Source organism: Bubalus kerabau, chromosome 13, assembly GCF_029407905.1.
Source record: "Bubalus kerabau isolate K-KA32 ecotype Philippines breed swamp buffalo chromosome 13, PCC_UOA_SB_1v2, whole genome shotgun sequence".
NCBI lineage: Eukaryota > Metazoa > Chordata > Mammalia > Artiodactyla > Bovidae > Bubalus > Bubalus kerabau.
The window spans coordinates 76,918,013-76,935,086 of NC_073636.1; the positions used below are offsets into that span (position 1 = coordinate 76,918,013).

The 17,074-nt window shown below is 54.6% G+C and overlaps 1 protein-coding gene across 4 annotated transcripts in view; it reads right to left on the minus strand.

Moving 5' to 3' along the window:
- Positions 1 to 17,074, minus strand: part of SULF2 (sulfatase 2) — a 131,075-nt gene that overhangs the window by 11,541 nt on the left and 102,460 nt on the right. For all 4 annotated transcript variants that reach the window (XM_055545233.1, XM_055545230.1, XM_055545231.1 and 1 more), the window contains exons 6-11: positions 16,542 to 16,692; positions 15,015 to 15,190; positions 12,770 to 12,898; positions 10,587 to 10,643; positions 9,969 to 10,098; positions 7,951 to 8,143 (exon numbers count right to left, since the gene is read on the minus strand). In XM_055545233.1, the coding sequence (XP_055401208.1) occupies positions 7,951 to 8,143; positions 9,969 to 10,098; positions 10,587 to 10,643; positions 12,770 to 12,898; positions 15,015 to 15,190; positions 16,542 to 16,692 (836 nt within the window). The remainder of the gene's footprint in view (positions 1 to 7,950; positions 8,144 to 9,968; positions 10,099 to 10,586; positions 10,644 to 12,769; positions 12,899 to 15,014; positions 15,191 to 16,541; positions 16,693 to 17,074) is intronic.

Sequence of the window (17,074 nt, forward strand, 5' to 3'; positions counted from 1 at the left end):
TCCCCCCGTGTCTACTGTTTCTTAGAAAATAACCAGCTCAAAATAATAGGTCAAAGAGACATATTTTAGGCTGGCAAATTCTGCTCCTCTACAAAGCTTTAAATTTGTTCTGTTCAGGGACTTCCCTGGTGGTCCAGTGGTTGAGGCTCCGTGCTCCCAGTGCAGGGGGCACAGATCGATCCCTGGTCAGGGAACTAGACCTACATGCTGCAATTAAAAAAAAAAAAAAAAAAGATCCCGCACACCCGAATAAATAAAAATAAATGTTATAAATAAGTTTTGGCCACACTTGCAGCTCCTGGCTACCTGATGGTGGTACCATCTACACAGCAATGAAGAGGGCAGGATTGCTGCAGGCATTCTAGGGCAGCCTTTTGCCTCAGTTAAGTCCTGCCCACATTTCTCATGCCAATTAGACTCTACAGCACCAGCTACTCCCCCACGCCCCAAGCGTACTGCGTGTCCACAGCGACTACAAAGCTAGTCCTCTAGCCACAGGCTCCCCCTTCATATCTGTTTTCCACGCTGTGTCTGCTGCTTACAAGTTCAGTGGATGCAGCACTTCATGTGGCGAGAGACAACCTGTGGGCAGGCTCTTAACCTACCCATCACCTTCCACGGTTAACACCCTAAATCCGGCTCCTTCACCCTCCTCCCTGATGGTGGAGAGCACCACTCGGTGCCACACGGGAGCCTCGCAACTATGGGAATGGTCTCAAAGCCATGAGATGCTCTCTCAGACATCTTTAGACTGACTTCGATTTTGTGATGCTCCCCTGTAAATGAAATTTGCAGAGAAACATAGTACCCGGTTATGCTGTGTTGCCCCCATGTGAACGACTTGAGGCATGTTCTGTGTCCACTGTGAGACGAGCCCATGCAGCCAAATTCATCGCTCCTTGTTGAGCGTGTAAACGAGCAGAGGGAACGTTTTACGGACTCCAAGATGCTTCTGGAGTCTGCCATGTGGTTGGTACGATGTGGAGATTCTGTGGATTCTTCACCTCTGCAGGTTCTCCTAGTGCTAATGGGTGTATAAGTGCTGCCCTATTGTAGCTAGTCCCCCGGCTTCTAATGCTGCTGCTGCCACAGCTCAGCCCGGGCGTGGGAGACTGAGGCCTGACTGTCAGGAAACAGGGCAGACAGAGCTTGAAAATGGCTTCTCAAAATGCCCCCCTATCCTTTCTCCACTCAGTTTTTAAACCTGCCTTTATTCCTGACTGACACTATCAGGCAAATGCCCTACAGGCTAAGAAAGACAAATGCACACACACACACATCCAAACACTCAGCTCTTCCCCCAGAAAAGTGGGAAATAAATCTCCATGTGAAGGTACCCTCCCTACACCAAGAGACATAGCATCCTTATCACCAGAGTCAGAGGATTCAAGGCTAAGAAAACTCAACAGACCACTTCTTCACTAGGCTGCTACCCCAAGCAGCAGTCCCTTTGTTCTATTAAATATTCACAAATAATTATTTCCTCATCTAAAACTGATGTATAAATGGTCTGCTTCGGTCGCTTTGGGGTCCCACCTCTAGGAGACCTCTGTGTGTATGAATTATAATTTTCCCTCCTGTTAATCAGTCTTGTGTCAATTTAGTTATTCAGCCAGCCAAAAGAACTCAAGAGGAACTGGTGGAGGGGGGTGGGGTGGAATTTCCCCTTCCTTAACACAGGTTAAAGTCAGAAGCCAGATTTCTTGTATCTTCTGCATATTAAAAGACAAATTTGGCCAAGTTGCTAACATTTCAGAAAAATGGTGGGGTGGGTGTCATGTTAGGAGCACGCATTTCCGGCTTCTGAAGACAGAACAGGAAATGTCTGTCTACATCCCGTCCACTGGTGGCGTGATCAGTGGGGCGGGAGCTGGCATGCTGCCACGTCAGACAGGGCGGTGGTCTCCCATTTGGCCACAGTCCCCACCACTCCTTCCATTTTGGGTCCCACCCAGGCCTGCGTCAAGTCTAACCCCACTGCCCTGAACACGCATCTATCTGTTCTGGGAGCCCGGCCTGGAGCCAGCCCTGACACAGGTTTCTGCTGGGCTCCGAATGACCACCAGGGGGCGGCCAAGGGTCGTGGACTGGCTGGAGGCCGCAAGGTGGGGCCCAGGAAGGGAGAGGGGAGCCCTCTCCCACGTGGCCCAGGATGTCTCGTGCCCCTCTCTCCCTTCTTGGGGCAGACCTCTGTACTTTTCCTCCTTGAATCAGAGTCACAGGGGCCAGAAGACCTGGGGGTCCAGGTCCAGAAGAGGCATTCCTTTGACAAAGCCCTGGCCTTTTCTGACCCCGGGCAGCTTTCTCCTTACCTTTCCCCACCCTGAGTTCAGTCTCTGTGAAGCCACAGTGCCTGGGCCAGAAACACACACACTTCTGAGTTGATGTCCCCACGGGAGCAGGTCACAGCTTCCCAAGAAGGCCAGGAAGCAGACCCATCGGGGTCTTTCTGCTCCTTTGTGTTGCTCTGGAGTGCTCCACCCCCAGCCATACTCCTGGGGGTCCCCAACTACGGCTGCCCAATCCCAGCCTCTGATTCTCTTTGGAAGCTACTCTCAACCATTTGCAGAGTCCGTGGCTGTCCTCTTGCCACAGTGACAGAATGGAGCATTTGAGACAAAGACTGTTTAGGTCCCAAAGCTTCAAACATTTACTCTCTGGCTCTTTGAGAAAAAGGCGGCCAGCCCCGGTGTACACCTTTTCCAGGACTGCACCCACACCACTTGCTCTCCTTGTCACCCTAGGTGTCTTTGTTTCCAGGGTCCTGAAATATATGTGCCCTTCCTACCATATATATCAGGAAGGTGGGTGGGTTGTTGGGTCGCTAAGTCATGTCTGACTCTCTGCGACCCCATGGACTTAGCTCACCAGGTTCCTCTCCATGGGATTTTCCAGGCAAGAATACTGGAGTGGGTTGCCATTTCCTTCTCCAGATCTTCCTCACCCAGGGATCGAACCTGAGTCTCCTGCACTTGCAGGCAGATTCTTTAGAAAAACTAAGCCACGAGGGAAACCCTGTATCAGGAAGTGGGGACTCATGGTCTGGGCTCTGATGGCTCGGGGGCAAATCCTGAGCCTAGTCCTTGGGCAATTGAGTTAATTTCCCAGCAGCTGGACCTGCCTGCCAGGGCTCTTTGGAGTTTGATGTGAAACAGACCTGGTAAATATTTCAGCTCCTGGAAGCTGACATGCAGCAGCTGCTCTGCTGGTTAGGAACCCTGCTGCTGACATCCTCTCCCAAGGTCACAACTAGGCCCTCCTAGCACCCCAGGCCTGGGAATCCTAGGGCGGTGTGGCCTGCCCTCCGGGGTGGGACCCAGAGGATCTCGCTTCCTCTTGCCCTGGCTCAGAGTACTTCCCCTCTGCTGGTCACGCTTGGCTCTCATTTAAATGCCAACTCACCACCTACCCTACAGCCGCAGCCCCTCTCCACCTGGCCACACCCGTTTCATTTCCTCCATGCATTCTTTACCCAGGGAAGTGAGCGTCCCACTTTGTTAACTGGCTAACACCTGGCCTCACCCTTGAGGTCTGATGGTGTCTCTCACATTCAACTGTAACCTCAGCAGCTGGCATGTGGCAGGGCTTGCAGATTTGTTGGGAGATGAGATGAACCAACACTGGCCACCTGGACCCATCATTCCCCAAGTCCTCATCTCCTCCTCTGGGTCCTGGGTCTCTCCTGCTTCTGTCCTGGGTTGGCTGCTCTGCCTCCTTCCTCACCCCAGTGCATGAGAGCGAGCCAGGGACTGAGCTGCTTGGGGTCAGGGCACCTCAACCTCAAAACTGGCAACACTCTGCGGCTGCATAACCCTTGGCTGTGGGAGGTTGACCTGTACCTCACAGGATGTTGGGCAGCTTCCACAGCTTTTACCACTGGATGCCAGGAGCATCCCTCCCCACTGCCCATCACACGTGACAGCCAGAAACACCAGCACACAACCAAGGTCTTGGCAGGTGAAATTGCTCCCTGTTGAGAGCCCCTGCTCTAGGCCGGCTGCTCAGAAAGGAATGACACAGAGCATCTTGCTGGCAGGCACATGCAGGAAGAAGAATGTTGGGCCTGGTGATGGGGACGGAGTTTCCCAGGTGGCTGTAAGGAGCCGCCCTCGTCTTGCTCCCAGGATCCTCTGAGCACACACAAGACAGGGCTGTGATGTCACACCATCCTCACGGGAGGGCCCGAGTCCTGTGAGTCTCAGCTACTTAGATGCATATTGAGTACCACACTCACTATGCCAGCAAATCTGGAAAACTCAGCAGTGGCCACAGGACAGGAAAAGGCCAGTTTTCATTCCAATCCCAATGAAGGGCAATGCCAAAGAATGTTCAAACTATTGCACAGTTGCACTCATTTCACATGCTAGCAAGGTAATGCTCAAAATCCTTTAAGCTAGGCTTCAACAGTATATGAACCAAAAACTTCCAGATGTACAAGCTGGATTTAGAAAAGGCAGAGGAATCAGAAATCAACCTGCCAACATCCACTGCATCATAGAAAAAGCAAGAGAATTCCAGAAAAACATCTACTTTGTTATGCTAAAGCCTTTGACTGTGTGGATCACAATAAACTGTGGAAAATTCTTCAAGAGATAAGAATATCAGACCACCTTACCTGCCTCCTGAGAAATCTGTATGCAGGTCAAGAAGCAACAGTTAGAACCGGACATGGAACAATGGACTGGTTCCAAATTGGGAAAGGAGTATGTCAAGGCTGTATATTGTCACCCTGCTTATTTAACTTCTGTGCAGAGTACATCATGCGAAATGCCAGACTGGATGAAGCACAAACTGGAATCAAGATTGTCAGGAGAAATATCAATAACTTCAGATATGCAGATGACACCACTCTTATGGCAGAAAGTGAATAGGAACTGAAGAGCCTCTTGATGAAAGTGAAAGAGGAGAGTGAAAAAGCTGGCTTAAAGCTCAACACTCAGAAAACTAAGATCATGGCATCCAATCCCATCACTTCATGGGAAATAGATGGGGAAACAGTGGAAACAGTGGCTGACTTTATTTTCTTGGGCTCCAAAATCACTATGGATGGTGACTGTAGCCATGAAATTAAAAGACGCTGGCTCCTTGGAAGGAAAGTTATGACAAAGCTAGACAGCATATTAAAAAGCAGAGACAATACTTTGCTGACAAAGGTCCGTCTAGTCTGTGGTTTTCCAGTGGTCATGTGTGGATGTGAGAGTTGGACCATAAAGAAGACAGGGTGCCACAGAGATTGATGCTTTTGGACTGTGATGCTTTCGAACCGAGAGTCCCTTGAACTGCAAGGAGATCAAGCCAGTCCATCCTAAAGGAAATCAACCCTGCATATTCACTGGAAGGACTGATGCTGAAGCTCCAATACTTTGGCCACCTGATGTGAAGAGCTGACTCATTGGAAAAGACCCTGATGCTTGGAAAGATTGAGGGCAAGAAGCGAGGGGGGTGACAGAGAATGAGATGGTTGGATAGCATCACTGATACAATGGACATGAATTTGAGCAGACTCCAGGAGATAGTGAAGGACAGGGAAGCCTGGCGTGCTGCAGTCTGTGGGGTCACAAACAGAGACGACTGAATGACTGAACAATACTGTGCAATACAATCTCTCTCCTCTAAGCATTCATGGCGGGGGCGGGGGGAGGCTTAACTAAATCACAAGTTCTTATATTATTTAAAGATTAGCCAATGTGCCACGTGCTGAAGCAAGATGTTAACTGTGTAATTTAACCTGGAAACCAATCATTTTATTCAGCTGAAAAGAGATTAGCTTAGCAGTTACTAATCAGCTAGTGAGGCGTTATAATGGGGGACCATCAGTGGGGAAGTGCCGTTCGAGGCAGAAGCTGGGTCGTTATGGAGACAAACCAGCTCTTGTAATGAAGGTGTCCTCTGCAAAGACAGGAGGAGACCTCTGAGCCTGCTGCCGGACAGCCATTCTCTAATTAGGCTACAGGGGAGTCTCACTCAGCCTGAAAAAGGATGGGGATCCTGACGCAGACTACAACACAGATGAACCCTGATGCTGGGTGAAATAAGCCAGACAGGAAGGACAGATCCTATGTGATCCTGCTTCTGTGAAGTACCTACAAGAGTAAAACTCAGAGAAAGCAGGGGGGTGGCTGCCAAGAGCGGGAGGAAGGGTGGTGGGGTGTCAGTGTTTCTTGGGTGCCGAGCTTCAGTTCTGCCAGAGGAAGAGAGCTCGGGACGCACGGTGGTGATGGCCGCCCAACACCATCAGGGTCCTTAAAGCTACTAAACTCGATAGTCAGAAACAGTTAAAGTGCTGAGCATCAGGTAGTGCTGATGGTACCACAGCGAAAGAAGAGAAACAACCAGAGTCTCTGATTAGGCTTTGGCTCCCCTTGGGTTAGGGGGTTAGAGCAATGGTGGCCTGGGCAACTGCCCAGCTCCGGAGGGGACATTCTAGCCAGGGGACCCGTCTCGCTGGGACCATGTCCTGGCACCCGCAGCCCGCCAAACATCCTCAAAGCCCAGGCGCATCCTCATTTGAACATTCGGCTGGGGGCATGCTCCCCAGGGGAGGTGACCCTCAGAATGGGGCCATGACCACCCACTGGGAGGGTGCGGCCAGGTTGAGAGGACCTCCCTAGGCGCCTCCCCTGGTCGCTGGCTGCCTAACTTTGTGTCCTTTGGCCCCTGCTGTGGGGAGGTGTGAAGGCTAAGGCAGCTTTTCCACTTGGGGTGGCGGGGCTCTCCCCTCTCCAAAGTACAGCTGACCTTGAGCAAGGCTGGGGGTCATCTGCCTGTAACTCACAGTTAACCCCCCTCCTGCCTGTATCCATGGTTTCTCCACATCCGTAGATTCAACCAACCACGGGTGATGCAGAACTGTAATATTTACTACTGAGGATGATCTGCGTGCAGGGGAAGTGTCGTCGTTCAAGAGTCAACTGTGCAGTGGATTCCTGTTACTCTAGGTGGTCTTGTTCCGTAGCATCACCTTGACGCCGAACTAGCGAGTCGGGAACCAGTGCTCCTGGGGCAAACATGGGGTGAGGTTCCTGCCAGCCTTGGGTCACAGCACACTTGTCAACCATCAGTACGGAACCTTATGCACACTGTGCCTCCATTTTGTCTGTGTAAAGACACCCGACTTCATGCCCGTGTGATTCACCGACACTGAACTCAAGGTGGCAGCCGGAAGCTCATCTCACCCACGTGTTCCCCTCCTTAAAGCACAGCCCAGCCAGCTGGGGCTTGGGGACCCGACGCAAGATGTCAGTGCCTCCTTAGGGCCACTTTAGATGGTGAAGTCACTGCAGAAAGATATGCGATGCCAGGGCCATGATGCTAAGCAGATGGTGGTGCTAGTGGTAAAGAACCCACTTGCTAATGCAGGAAACATAAGAGCTGTGGGTTCAGTCCGTGGGTCAGGAAGATGCCCTGGAGGAGGGCATGGCAACCCACTCCAGTATCCTCGCCTGGAGAATCCCATGGACAGAGGAGCCTGGCGGGCTATACAGTCCATGGGGTCACAAAGAGTCGGACACGACTGCAGTGACTTAGTGCGCCTGCATGCAGGTAGACGTGAGGCTGAAGGGCGTCACCTTGGCTTGACCTCATCTGGAAGCCGGCACTGGGGGATTCAACATCTTTTAGCGCTTTGCAGGTGAACCTGTCCAGCGCCTGCCGTGCAGCTGGAGGAATGCTTTGGAAGCACAAATCTGATCCTGGCTCCTCTGCTCAAAGCCCCCCAGGTCTTCTGGTCTCAGAGGGGCTGCACCACATGGCCCAGGGCCAGACCCCTCTCCCCTCCCTTTCTCTTTATGCTCCTGCTCTTCTCAGCCCTCTACACCCTCATCTCCTCTACTCCCTGCCCACCCCACCTGGGGCTGGGTGGATTGATGGTGCGGGGCACGTGGGTTTGTTTGAATGAACAAGTGGGGCTGCCCGGGTGTGTTCCCTCCTCACCCCTGCCGTCCCACTTACTCTTCTTGAAGAGCTTCTTCCGGCGTCCAGCCAGGGTGAGCTGGCCGTCCCCGCTGTCGCAGATGCAGCCCTCGCTGCCCTGCACGTAGTACTTGGGCACCAGGTTGGAGAGGGCCCTGCCCCCAGGCCGCGCGGGGCCCTTGCACTTGTGTAGCTTCAGCTTCCCTGAGGCGTCCTCCACGCACTGCCACTTCTGCAAGACACATGCGGCCTCAGCCTCCCGGGCCTGCTCGCCCACCCCGCCGCTTCCCTGCTCCCTGCTCCCAGCCACCCCAGATGCATCCCTCTTGTGGTCCCAACTGGACACGGGCTGGTGCCTGGAATGAGCTGCTCTGTGATGGATGAATTCCTGCCCACTGTCAGGGGAGCGGAGAAGTGGTACCCAGGGTGATGCGCTGTGGCTGAGCGGGAACCCAGCCACGGGGAAGCCCCGTAAGAGAAAAGCACTCGGGTTGGAGGGCGTGGCCGGTACACAGGGAAGGGTCCTTCCAGAAGGAGTAGTGAGGCAGGCAGCGGCAGTGGGGTGGGGTGGGGGGTGTGGTCAGCAGGGTGTGACTGCGTCTGCCTGAGGTGGGAGGTGGGTATCTGGGCTGGGATCCTGGAAGCCCTAGAGCAGTAAGTGCAGGGCCTGTGGCAGAGGCCTCCCCAGCTGGCCTTGGCTCCTCCCACCCCATGTGCTCCTTTCCTTTGGGTTAAGCAGTGCGCTTGGATAATCGCTTTCAAAGACAGATCAGGCAGCCCTCTCACTGTCGGGGACTGCCAGACCCCCAGTCTTCAGGGAGAGGGTGGGGATGGGCCAGCAGGAGGATTTGACTACAATCCCAGGGGGACAAAGGCCCCTCGTGGCCTCATTGATTCATTCCCTTGAAGCTCAGAACTGAAATCTGAGCCCCTCTGGGGTCTTCCCAGATGGTCAGCTCTGGGAGGCCAGAGCTTTCTGTCCAGGGCTTTCTTCCTGTGCCTGGCAACAGAGGCAGCCTTGAATGCTGCTCCAGCATGACCCAAAGGGCTCCAGGGGCATGGGCGGGTTCCTGATGCCCTCCACGGCAGGGGGAGGGGCTGGGAGGGGGTCGTGAACAAATGCTGGATGGGGCAGGGGGAGCCCAGCTGTGAGGACAGGTTGGTGCCAATTCTGAGTCCAGCGATAAGACAGAGCTGCCTGGAAGCAACCTGTGACATGCACCCACCTGGTGCCCTGGCCTTGGCAACCCACGGGTTTATTAAGGAGAAATGGAATGTGGAGGCCCCGGGTTTACTTCCTGTTACTGGTGAGACGGGCTTGCGTCTTCAGGCCTGAGCCAGCATGGGTGAGCTCAAAGTCCCTGCTCGCAGACCGAGGCAGGGAGGCACCTTCTGTTGGCGCCTGGGCCTTTCCAGGGCGCCCCTACCTGCTCCCCCTGCTCATCCGCCCGCCTCTCTCCCCCTGAGCCTCGCCTCGGGCTGGCGTCTCTCTCTACAAGGCTCCGTTCTCACTCCCCGTCCTCTCCAGAGCCCACCTTGGCCTCCTAAGCCTCAGAAAATCAAGTTCAGACTCTCCCAAACTACCGTCACAGATGCTGTTATCTCCAGATACTGTCTGGATTATATTTTCCTTAACATTTCTCTTGAAATCAGCTCGCATTTTTACAACCTAAACTTGTTTATGTCAGAAGGTAATTTCCTGTTGTTCCTATATAAGCGGAAAGCCAGCCACAAAGATGATCTGGGAGAGTGAATACAATGGAAATAGTCATTTAACTTTATAAATACTGTGCAGAGGCCGGCTGCGTCTTTGTTAAAGAGGGATCGGGCAAGAGTCTCAGAGCAGCTAAAGACGCATGTGCACCCATGGGGGAACTTTCCTCTGACTGGAGCAGGATTTTCTGAGCGTTGCCTGGCATCACCCTGGGTGTCACACATCATCAGGGACACTGGCCTGCTGCTCTAAGAAGCAGGCCTGGGCCGCGGTTTGGGGGGGCCCCTGAGAGGGAAGGAGGGACCCCGTCCCACGGCCCCAGGGCCATGCCGAGCATCCTCACCTGCCCCAGCTGCTCACACGCCGTCTGGTACTCGGCGCGCTGACACAGGTCTTTGACGCGCTGGTACTTGGGCAGGAAGTTCTCCTCCTGGGCATCCACCTTGTCGCTGTCCCTCTTGTGCAGCAGTTTGCTGTGGGGCAGAGAGCGGAAGCGGGGCTGGTCGCCCAGCTCTAGGGGAACATGTGGCCCCCCTCAGCCCTGGTGCAGCGTCACCAGGGAGTACGTGCGTCCAGCCGGGCTGCGTCTTCCAATGGTCAGAGACTTAGGAAGTGGGGATTTTATAAGACGCCTCCCAAGTTACGTGAGTTGGCAAATAAACGAAAAAGCATGTACGACATTGTCCAGGCAGGACAAAGCGTGTCTGAAGGGTACAGGGGGCGTCCAGACATAAGTTCCGTATCAACCACAGGGACAGCGAACGGCTTCCTGTGTCCAGGGGGCTGAGGACACAGACTCCCAGCCCCTGGTGGAAGGTGGCGGAACAGCACCAGTCTCCCTCCTGCCCTTGACACTTGTAGTATCGCAGGTGCAGGTGGGGCTGCTGGGCGCTTCCTGGGAGGCACGGCTGGGGTTGCCCGGTGTCGCCCTGGGGCGGCTCCTCCAGACCCCAGCACTCACCCTCTCTCCACCAGGAAGGAGTCCCGCCAGACCCTCAGCTTCTTTTTCAAGTGAAACCTGGCAGGGAGAAAGCACATGTCCATCTTCTCATCAATGCAGGGGGCTCCCGTGTCCCTCCATCCTTCCAGAAGCAGGGATGGTGCTCAGAGCCAGCCTTGATTCACAAGCAGCGCAGACCCCGGGGGCAGCCAGGGCAAGTGGGGGACACACACACGAACACACACACCCACACGGACACACACCCACACAGACACACACCCATGGACACACACACATGAACACATACACGAACACACACACACACACACCTCCCAGCCCACAGCAGAGCTGCACTTCCCTAGAGCCTTGAGTCTGAACATGGGGCAGAACGACCCAGGTCAGTCGCTCCGAGTCACGCGTAGTCGTGTGTGTGCCCCTCTGTGCCTCCCAGGAAGCCCAGCAGCTCCCTGGGCGCTGGAAGAGATCGCTCCCCTTTTACTTCAGCACCAGATGAAACGCTTCTCCTGACTTCAGGTTAATTACCTTGTGTTTGGGGGGATGTTTTTCCCTTTCATCCTCTGTCGTTGGATTTAAGTGTGCATTTTGTGGAGTTTCGAGCTATCATTTCCACTTCCCAGACAGGGCCTCAGGCTAAGAGAACGCTTCCATTCTGCACCCGACTCCCCAGAGTCCTGGCTCCCAACACAGCGCCCCCGCCCTCCCCAAACACACCCATTTTGTACCCTTACAGCTCATAAAACCTCCTAGTCAGAGGGAGGAGGCTCAGCAGAGGTGGTTCCTTCTACAGGACGCTCAGTCTTGGCCAGACAGTGCCCGCCCGGCCCGGCCCCTCTGAGCTGCAGGAGGTACCAGCTGGAGGCTGCGTCCATCAGTGCTGTGGGGCCGTTATCTCGGTGGGCAGTTACACCGATGGCCACTAGATGCCGCTGCTGCCATGCCAGTGACTGCGTCCTCCGCCTTCCTGTCCGACCAGCCTCAGCTCACCTTCCCACCTAGTTTTTGCTCACCATCACCGTATAGTGGGAGAAGGAAATGGCAACCCATTCCAGGATTCTTGCCTGGAGAATCCCATGGACAGAGGAGCCTGGTGGGCTACAGTCCATGGGAGTGCAAAGAGTCGGACATGACTGAGCGACTAAAACAATACCATATAGATAAAGCTATGGTTTTTCCCGTGGTCACGTATGGATGTGAGAGTTGCACCATAAAGAAAGCTGAGCGCCAAAGAATTGATGCTTTTGAACTGTGGTGTTGGAGAAGACTCTTGAGAGTCCCTTGGACTGCAAGGAGATCTAACCAGTCCATCCTAAAGGAAATCAGTCCTGAATATTCATTGGAAGGACTGATGGTGAAGCTGAAGTTCCAATACTTTAGCCACCTGATGCGAAGAACTACTCATTGGAAAAGACCCTGATGCTGGGAAGGATTGAAGGTGGGAGGAGAAGGGGACGAGCGGATGAGATGGTTGGATGGCCTCACTGACTCAATGGACATGAGTCTGAGCAAGCTCTGGGAGTTGGTGATGGACAGGGAGGCCTGGCGTGCTGCAGTCCATGGGGTCGCAAAGAGTTGAACACACTGAACAACAACACTGTTCTTTTGTTTGCCTCCAGGACACGCAGGAATATGTTTCCAATACTATCCGGCATTAGAGCCACAGATCATGGCGATTAAGAGTGTAGCCTCTAGCCTAGAGTCTGGATGCCTGGAGTGGGATCCAGACCTGCCAAGAGAACTCTGACAAGTTACTTGACTACTCTGGGATTCAATTTCCAAGCTGGGATCATCATAATGCCTACCTCACTGGGTTACTATGAAGATTAAAATGATAAAATCTGCTTCAAAGCACTCAGAACAAGGCCGGCATACAGTAAGTGCTTAATTAATGTCAGCTCCGATAGCTGTTATTTTTTTTTTAAAGTTTCACCCAATTTGAGCTGTGGTGGGTCCTCAGCGGGTCACTGTGGCCATATTCTAGCTGGAAAGGTGGACTCTCAGAGAGGGAGCTTCCTTTCCTGCCCCCCACCCCGCCCCCCATGGCAGGTAAGTGGTCAGGATGGGGCACCCTAGAACCCCAGCTCCTGAGTCTGGAGAAACCCCTGCCCCCCAGACCCACACAGCTAGGCCAGGAGCTCAGACAGTTTGGGGTGCTTGGCACCCTAGCACCTGCCCCGTCCCCTCACCGATTCGCCGGCCGCTCTGTGTCCAGAAGCTTGAGGATGGATTTCCCGTCCATATCCGAGGGGATGTCCAGCCCAGCGATGTCCAGGATGGTGGGGGCCAGGTCGATGTTGAGGACGATGTGGGGATTCCTGAGGGAGGCGGGGCGAGAAGGACTCGGTCACCGGGGCAGTGGTGACCCAGCCTCCCCTGGGGCGGGCAGGCTGGAAAGCTGCCTCCATCATGTCACTGTCCTGCACCCTGGCCCTCAAAGCTCCTCTCTGCACGTTCGGTTCAGCTGAAGCCCAGCGCTCACCTTCCCACCCTCTGCACAACCACGAGGGGCTGCGGTTCACAGGCCCACACATGGCTTCTTCTTGGCTCTTTCTTCTGCCAGGAAGGCCCTGCCTGCCCCAACTGAATGGAGAACGCTTTGTTTTGAGACGCACTCCAAACTCTGGACCTTCCCCCAGACTCTTCTCTGAGCCTCTGATGTGAACACTGGCCCCCTCACTGCTCCTGGAAGGCTGAGCACAGCCCAGCCTCTGGGCCTTCGCCCTGGTGTCTCCTCTGCCTGGAACGTTCTTCCTCCATGGCCCCAGCGAGCACTCTCACCACCTCTGGTTCTTCGCTCGATTACCAAAGAGGCCGATGACAGACTAAGTGGCCCCGAGATCCCCAGGCTCTAGGGTTCACAGCCTTGTGTGACCCCCTCCCCTTGAGGGTGGGCCAAACCGACAGAACAGGCAAAGGGGGTGGGATGTCAGACCAGGGGGATGTCACGTGACCCACGCCTGTCCTAGCCGTCCCTCCCTCACTTCCTTTTCTCCCCTGGTTGGCTCTGAAGACCTCCTTGCCACAAGTTCACCCCCAGAAAGGATGCCTGGTAAACACTCTGGGAAGCCGGCTGTGTGGGCTCAAGTCCTCCGTCTGCACCTGAACAACCCCTGTGCGTGGAGAGATGGGTCCTTCCCCAGCTGAGCCTCTCTGGGTTTTGAGTCCTAAGAAGCAGATCACAGACTCTGAGGCTGACCATTGTAATGACAGTTGCTGGGTTCCAGTTCAGTCCATCTTCTCTTTCTGAAAGCAAGTAATCCTAATGACTCTAATGGTCATAGATTCTTCTCAAATAAGGAAAAACATTTACAAGTGTCAGAAACCTGGTTTTGAGACAAATTCCAGCTCCTCTCTTCTGTGCTATGTAATCTCAGGCAATTTAACCCGAGCCTCTGTTTGCTCGTGTTTAAAACACGGATAACACTCACATCTATCTTAGAGGCTTGTTATCATGCTTAACTCAGTTACCTGGATAGAAGGTGCTTAGACCAAAGCCTGAAGAATCACGCTGTATCAACACAGCTATTATTATAATAGCTATGATTATAGGTGGGGACCCTGAGATCCAGACAGGGAGGGACCCAGTAAGGTCGGCAGAGGACGAGAGATGAGGCCGGACTACAGCTCACACTGCCTGCCTCCTGGAAGCTCCACCAAACCTCCCAGGCGGGGCAGGAACATCTCGGTCCCAAGACGTTGCCCTTTCAGGAGGAATCCTGTAGCCGAGTCAGTGTCTCCGTGCGTTCAGGGCTCGGACGGAAGTCTGACCCGATGAGCACCAGAGCGGTGACAACATGCATTTCAAAAGACCCTTCGAGTTGGTCTCCATAACATCCCGGCTGACCTGAGGAAGCTGCAGCTATGATTACTGGCCTTTCTACCCCTCCCTGCCCCAGACACGACGTTTTTGCTGCCAGGACGTGTCATTTCAAAGGTTAACCCACAGGCACAGCTGGCAGAGGGGCCACGTGGCCCTCGGGGAAGGATGGGGGGGAGGCTGGTTCCCTTAGTGCTGTCACTGAGCTGGCCCCGCTGACCTCAGCCTGGGGCCCCTCCCCGACAACTGCCAGGCCCACCACCAGTCAGGACAGACAGAAGTCGAGGTGGCATCTCCACGAGCTGGTGGGGACACAGAGTCCGGCTCCCTGACTCTCTGGCACAGCGCCCACTACGAACAGTCTGTTTTCTCGGGTGCTAACAGCCCTGGCCTCCCCTTCCCCAACAGAGGGGACGGTGATGATCAGAACCCACCCCGGGTGACATCACTGCCCCTTCGCTTGGCACCCAGGCCCACCTGCCCACATCCTGTGCTCCCAGGGGAGTGGCCAGGGGCTGCCCGCTGAGTTGCCTGCTGCTTGCCCTTGTGGGTGCTAATGAGCCTGGAGGCCTCCCCGGAACTGCGGGGTGCTGGGGGTGGGGTGATGCACTTACAGGGAGCCAGCCTCCACGTTGGGGCCCCTCACGTAGAATGGGACCCTGATGTCGAACTCGTAGGGCATGGACTTCCCTTTCACCAGTCCGAACTGGCCAATGTGGTAGCCGTGGTCGGCCGTGTACACAATGTAGGTGTTGTCCAGCTCGCCCGTCTCCACCAGCATGTTGTAAATCTGAAACGCAGGCAAGGCGGTGAGGATGTGGGGAGGGCCAGCGGGCAGTGGGCACCTGGCCTGCTCTGCCCTAAAGGGGAGATGTGCTGGGGTCTCAGGCCCTGTCCCTCCCCTGCTTCAGGTCTTCGCTCAACTGTCACCTCTTGGTGGGGCCCCTGGGACTGACCCAGGTGTCACTAGGGCCTCCTCACCTCCCGTCCCCCTTTGCTTGCCTTCTCAGCACTTATTTGTGGACTGTGTCTCCCTGCGTTAGCATGCAGGTCCCATCTGGGTGGGACTTCTGTCATTTTGTTCCCTGCTGGGTCCTGTGTGTGCTGGAGCTCAACAGATGCTGTGGGATGGATGGATGGATGAATGAATGACTGGCCCAAGGCAGGAGTCTGTGACCCACAACAGAACTTTCTGCGATGCAGGCAATGTTAACACCTGTGGCATGAGCCACATGTAGCCACGTGTAGCCACGTGTTCAGCACTTCAAATGTGGCCAGTGCAACTGAGGAACAAAATTTTAAATTTTATTGGGAAGTGACAATGTTAGTTGCTCAGTGGTGTCCGATTCTTTGTGGCCCCATGGACTGTAACTCATGGTAGGCTCTTCTGCCCATGGAATTCTCCAGGCAAGAATATTGGAGTGGGTAGCCCTTCCCTTCTCCAGGGAATCTTCCTGACCCACAGATCGAACCCAGGTCTCCTGCATTGCTGGCAGGTTCCTTACTGTCTGAGCCACCAGGGAAGCCCTTACTGAACTTAAGTAGTCATGGATAAATTTAAAAATACATACCCAGGCAATGGAATATTTTTTAGCAACAACAAAAAAATTAAGTACCTTCAAGTGAATCTTGAAATCATCGCACAAAGTGGAAGAAGCCAGATACAAAAAAGCCACATATTGTACGGTTCCTTTTATACAAAATGTCCAGAATACGAATTCACAGAGACACAAAGTAGATGAGGGACTGCCTAAGGTGGAGGGGTGGGGGCTGGTGGTTTGGGGTGATGCTTAAGGGCTGCAGGGTTTCCTTCTCGGGGTTGATGAAACTGTTCTAAGGCCAACTGTGGATCGTACAACTCTGAATAAGTGAAAACCCACTGAAATGTATGCTTGAATCGGGTGAGCTGTGCGGTATGTGAACTGTGCGGCATTCTCCAGAAAGCTGTTAAAAAGCATATGTAGCCACACGTGGTTGCTGTAGTGGACCAACCAGAGCTGGAACAGTTCCCCAAGTACTGGGGTTCCCTCTGGATCACTCAAAGCCGTTTCGGGGTGCCTCTCCCTTCTGCCCGGTTCCATTCCTCTCGCGCTGACGATGCTGGGGGCGGGGCGGGGAGGGGTGGGAGGAGGGCCGCCTACCGTCTCCATGGAGTCGTCCACCGACAGGAGGGTCTGCAGGCGCTTCCGCTGCAACATGTTGGTGAACTGCATGTGGATGGGCCTCATGGGCCCCGTGTAACGCAGGATCCAGTGCTTGTCGGGGTTGGGCGCGTAGTTGTAGCTTGGGGTGCTGGTGGGCAGACACGCATAGAGGTCAGACCAGGCCGCGGGTGGGGGTGCCCCCCAACCTCCCCACCCCAGTATGTGCTGGGGCTGCAGCCCAGGCTGAAACCTCGCCCCTCTGGACGCATGTCGGGGGCTCTGCCCTAGGTTAGGTCAGCATCTCTGTGTGTGGGGCATGCACGTGGGAAGACTGGGGGGGACACAGAGACAGGTGACCTGGAGGCCCCCGGGGGGACCGTCCCTCCCATCTCAGCCCTGTCAGCACGCCGAGCGCATCAAGGCCGACCTCTCAGTCTGTGCTGGGCTGTCTCCAACCTCGAATTTGCCCACCTTCCTTTGTACAGGAGGAGAGAGGTTCAAGTTGAGAACCACCCACGGGCACAGCACCC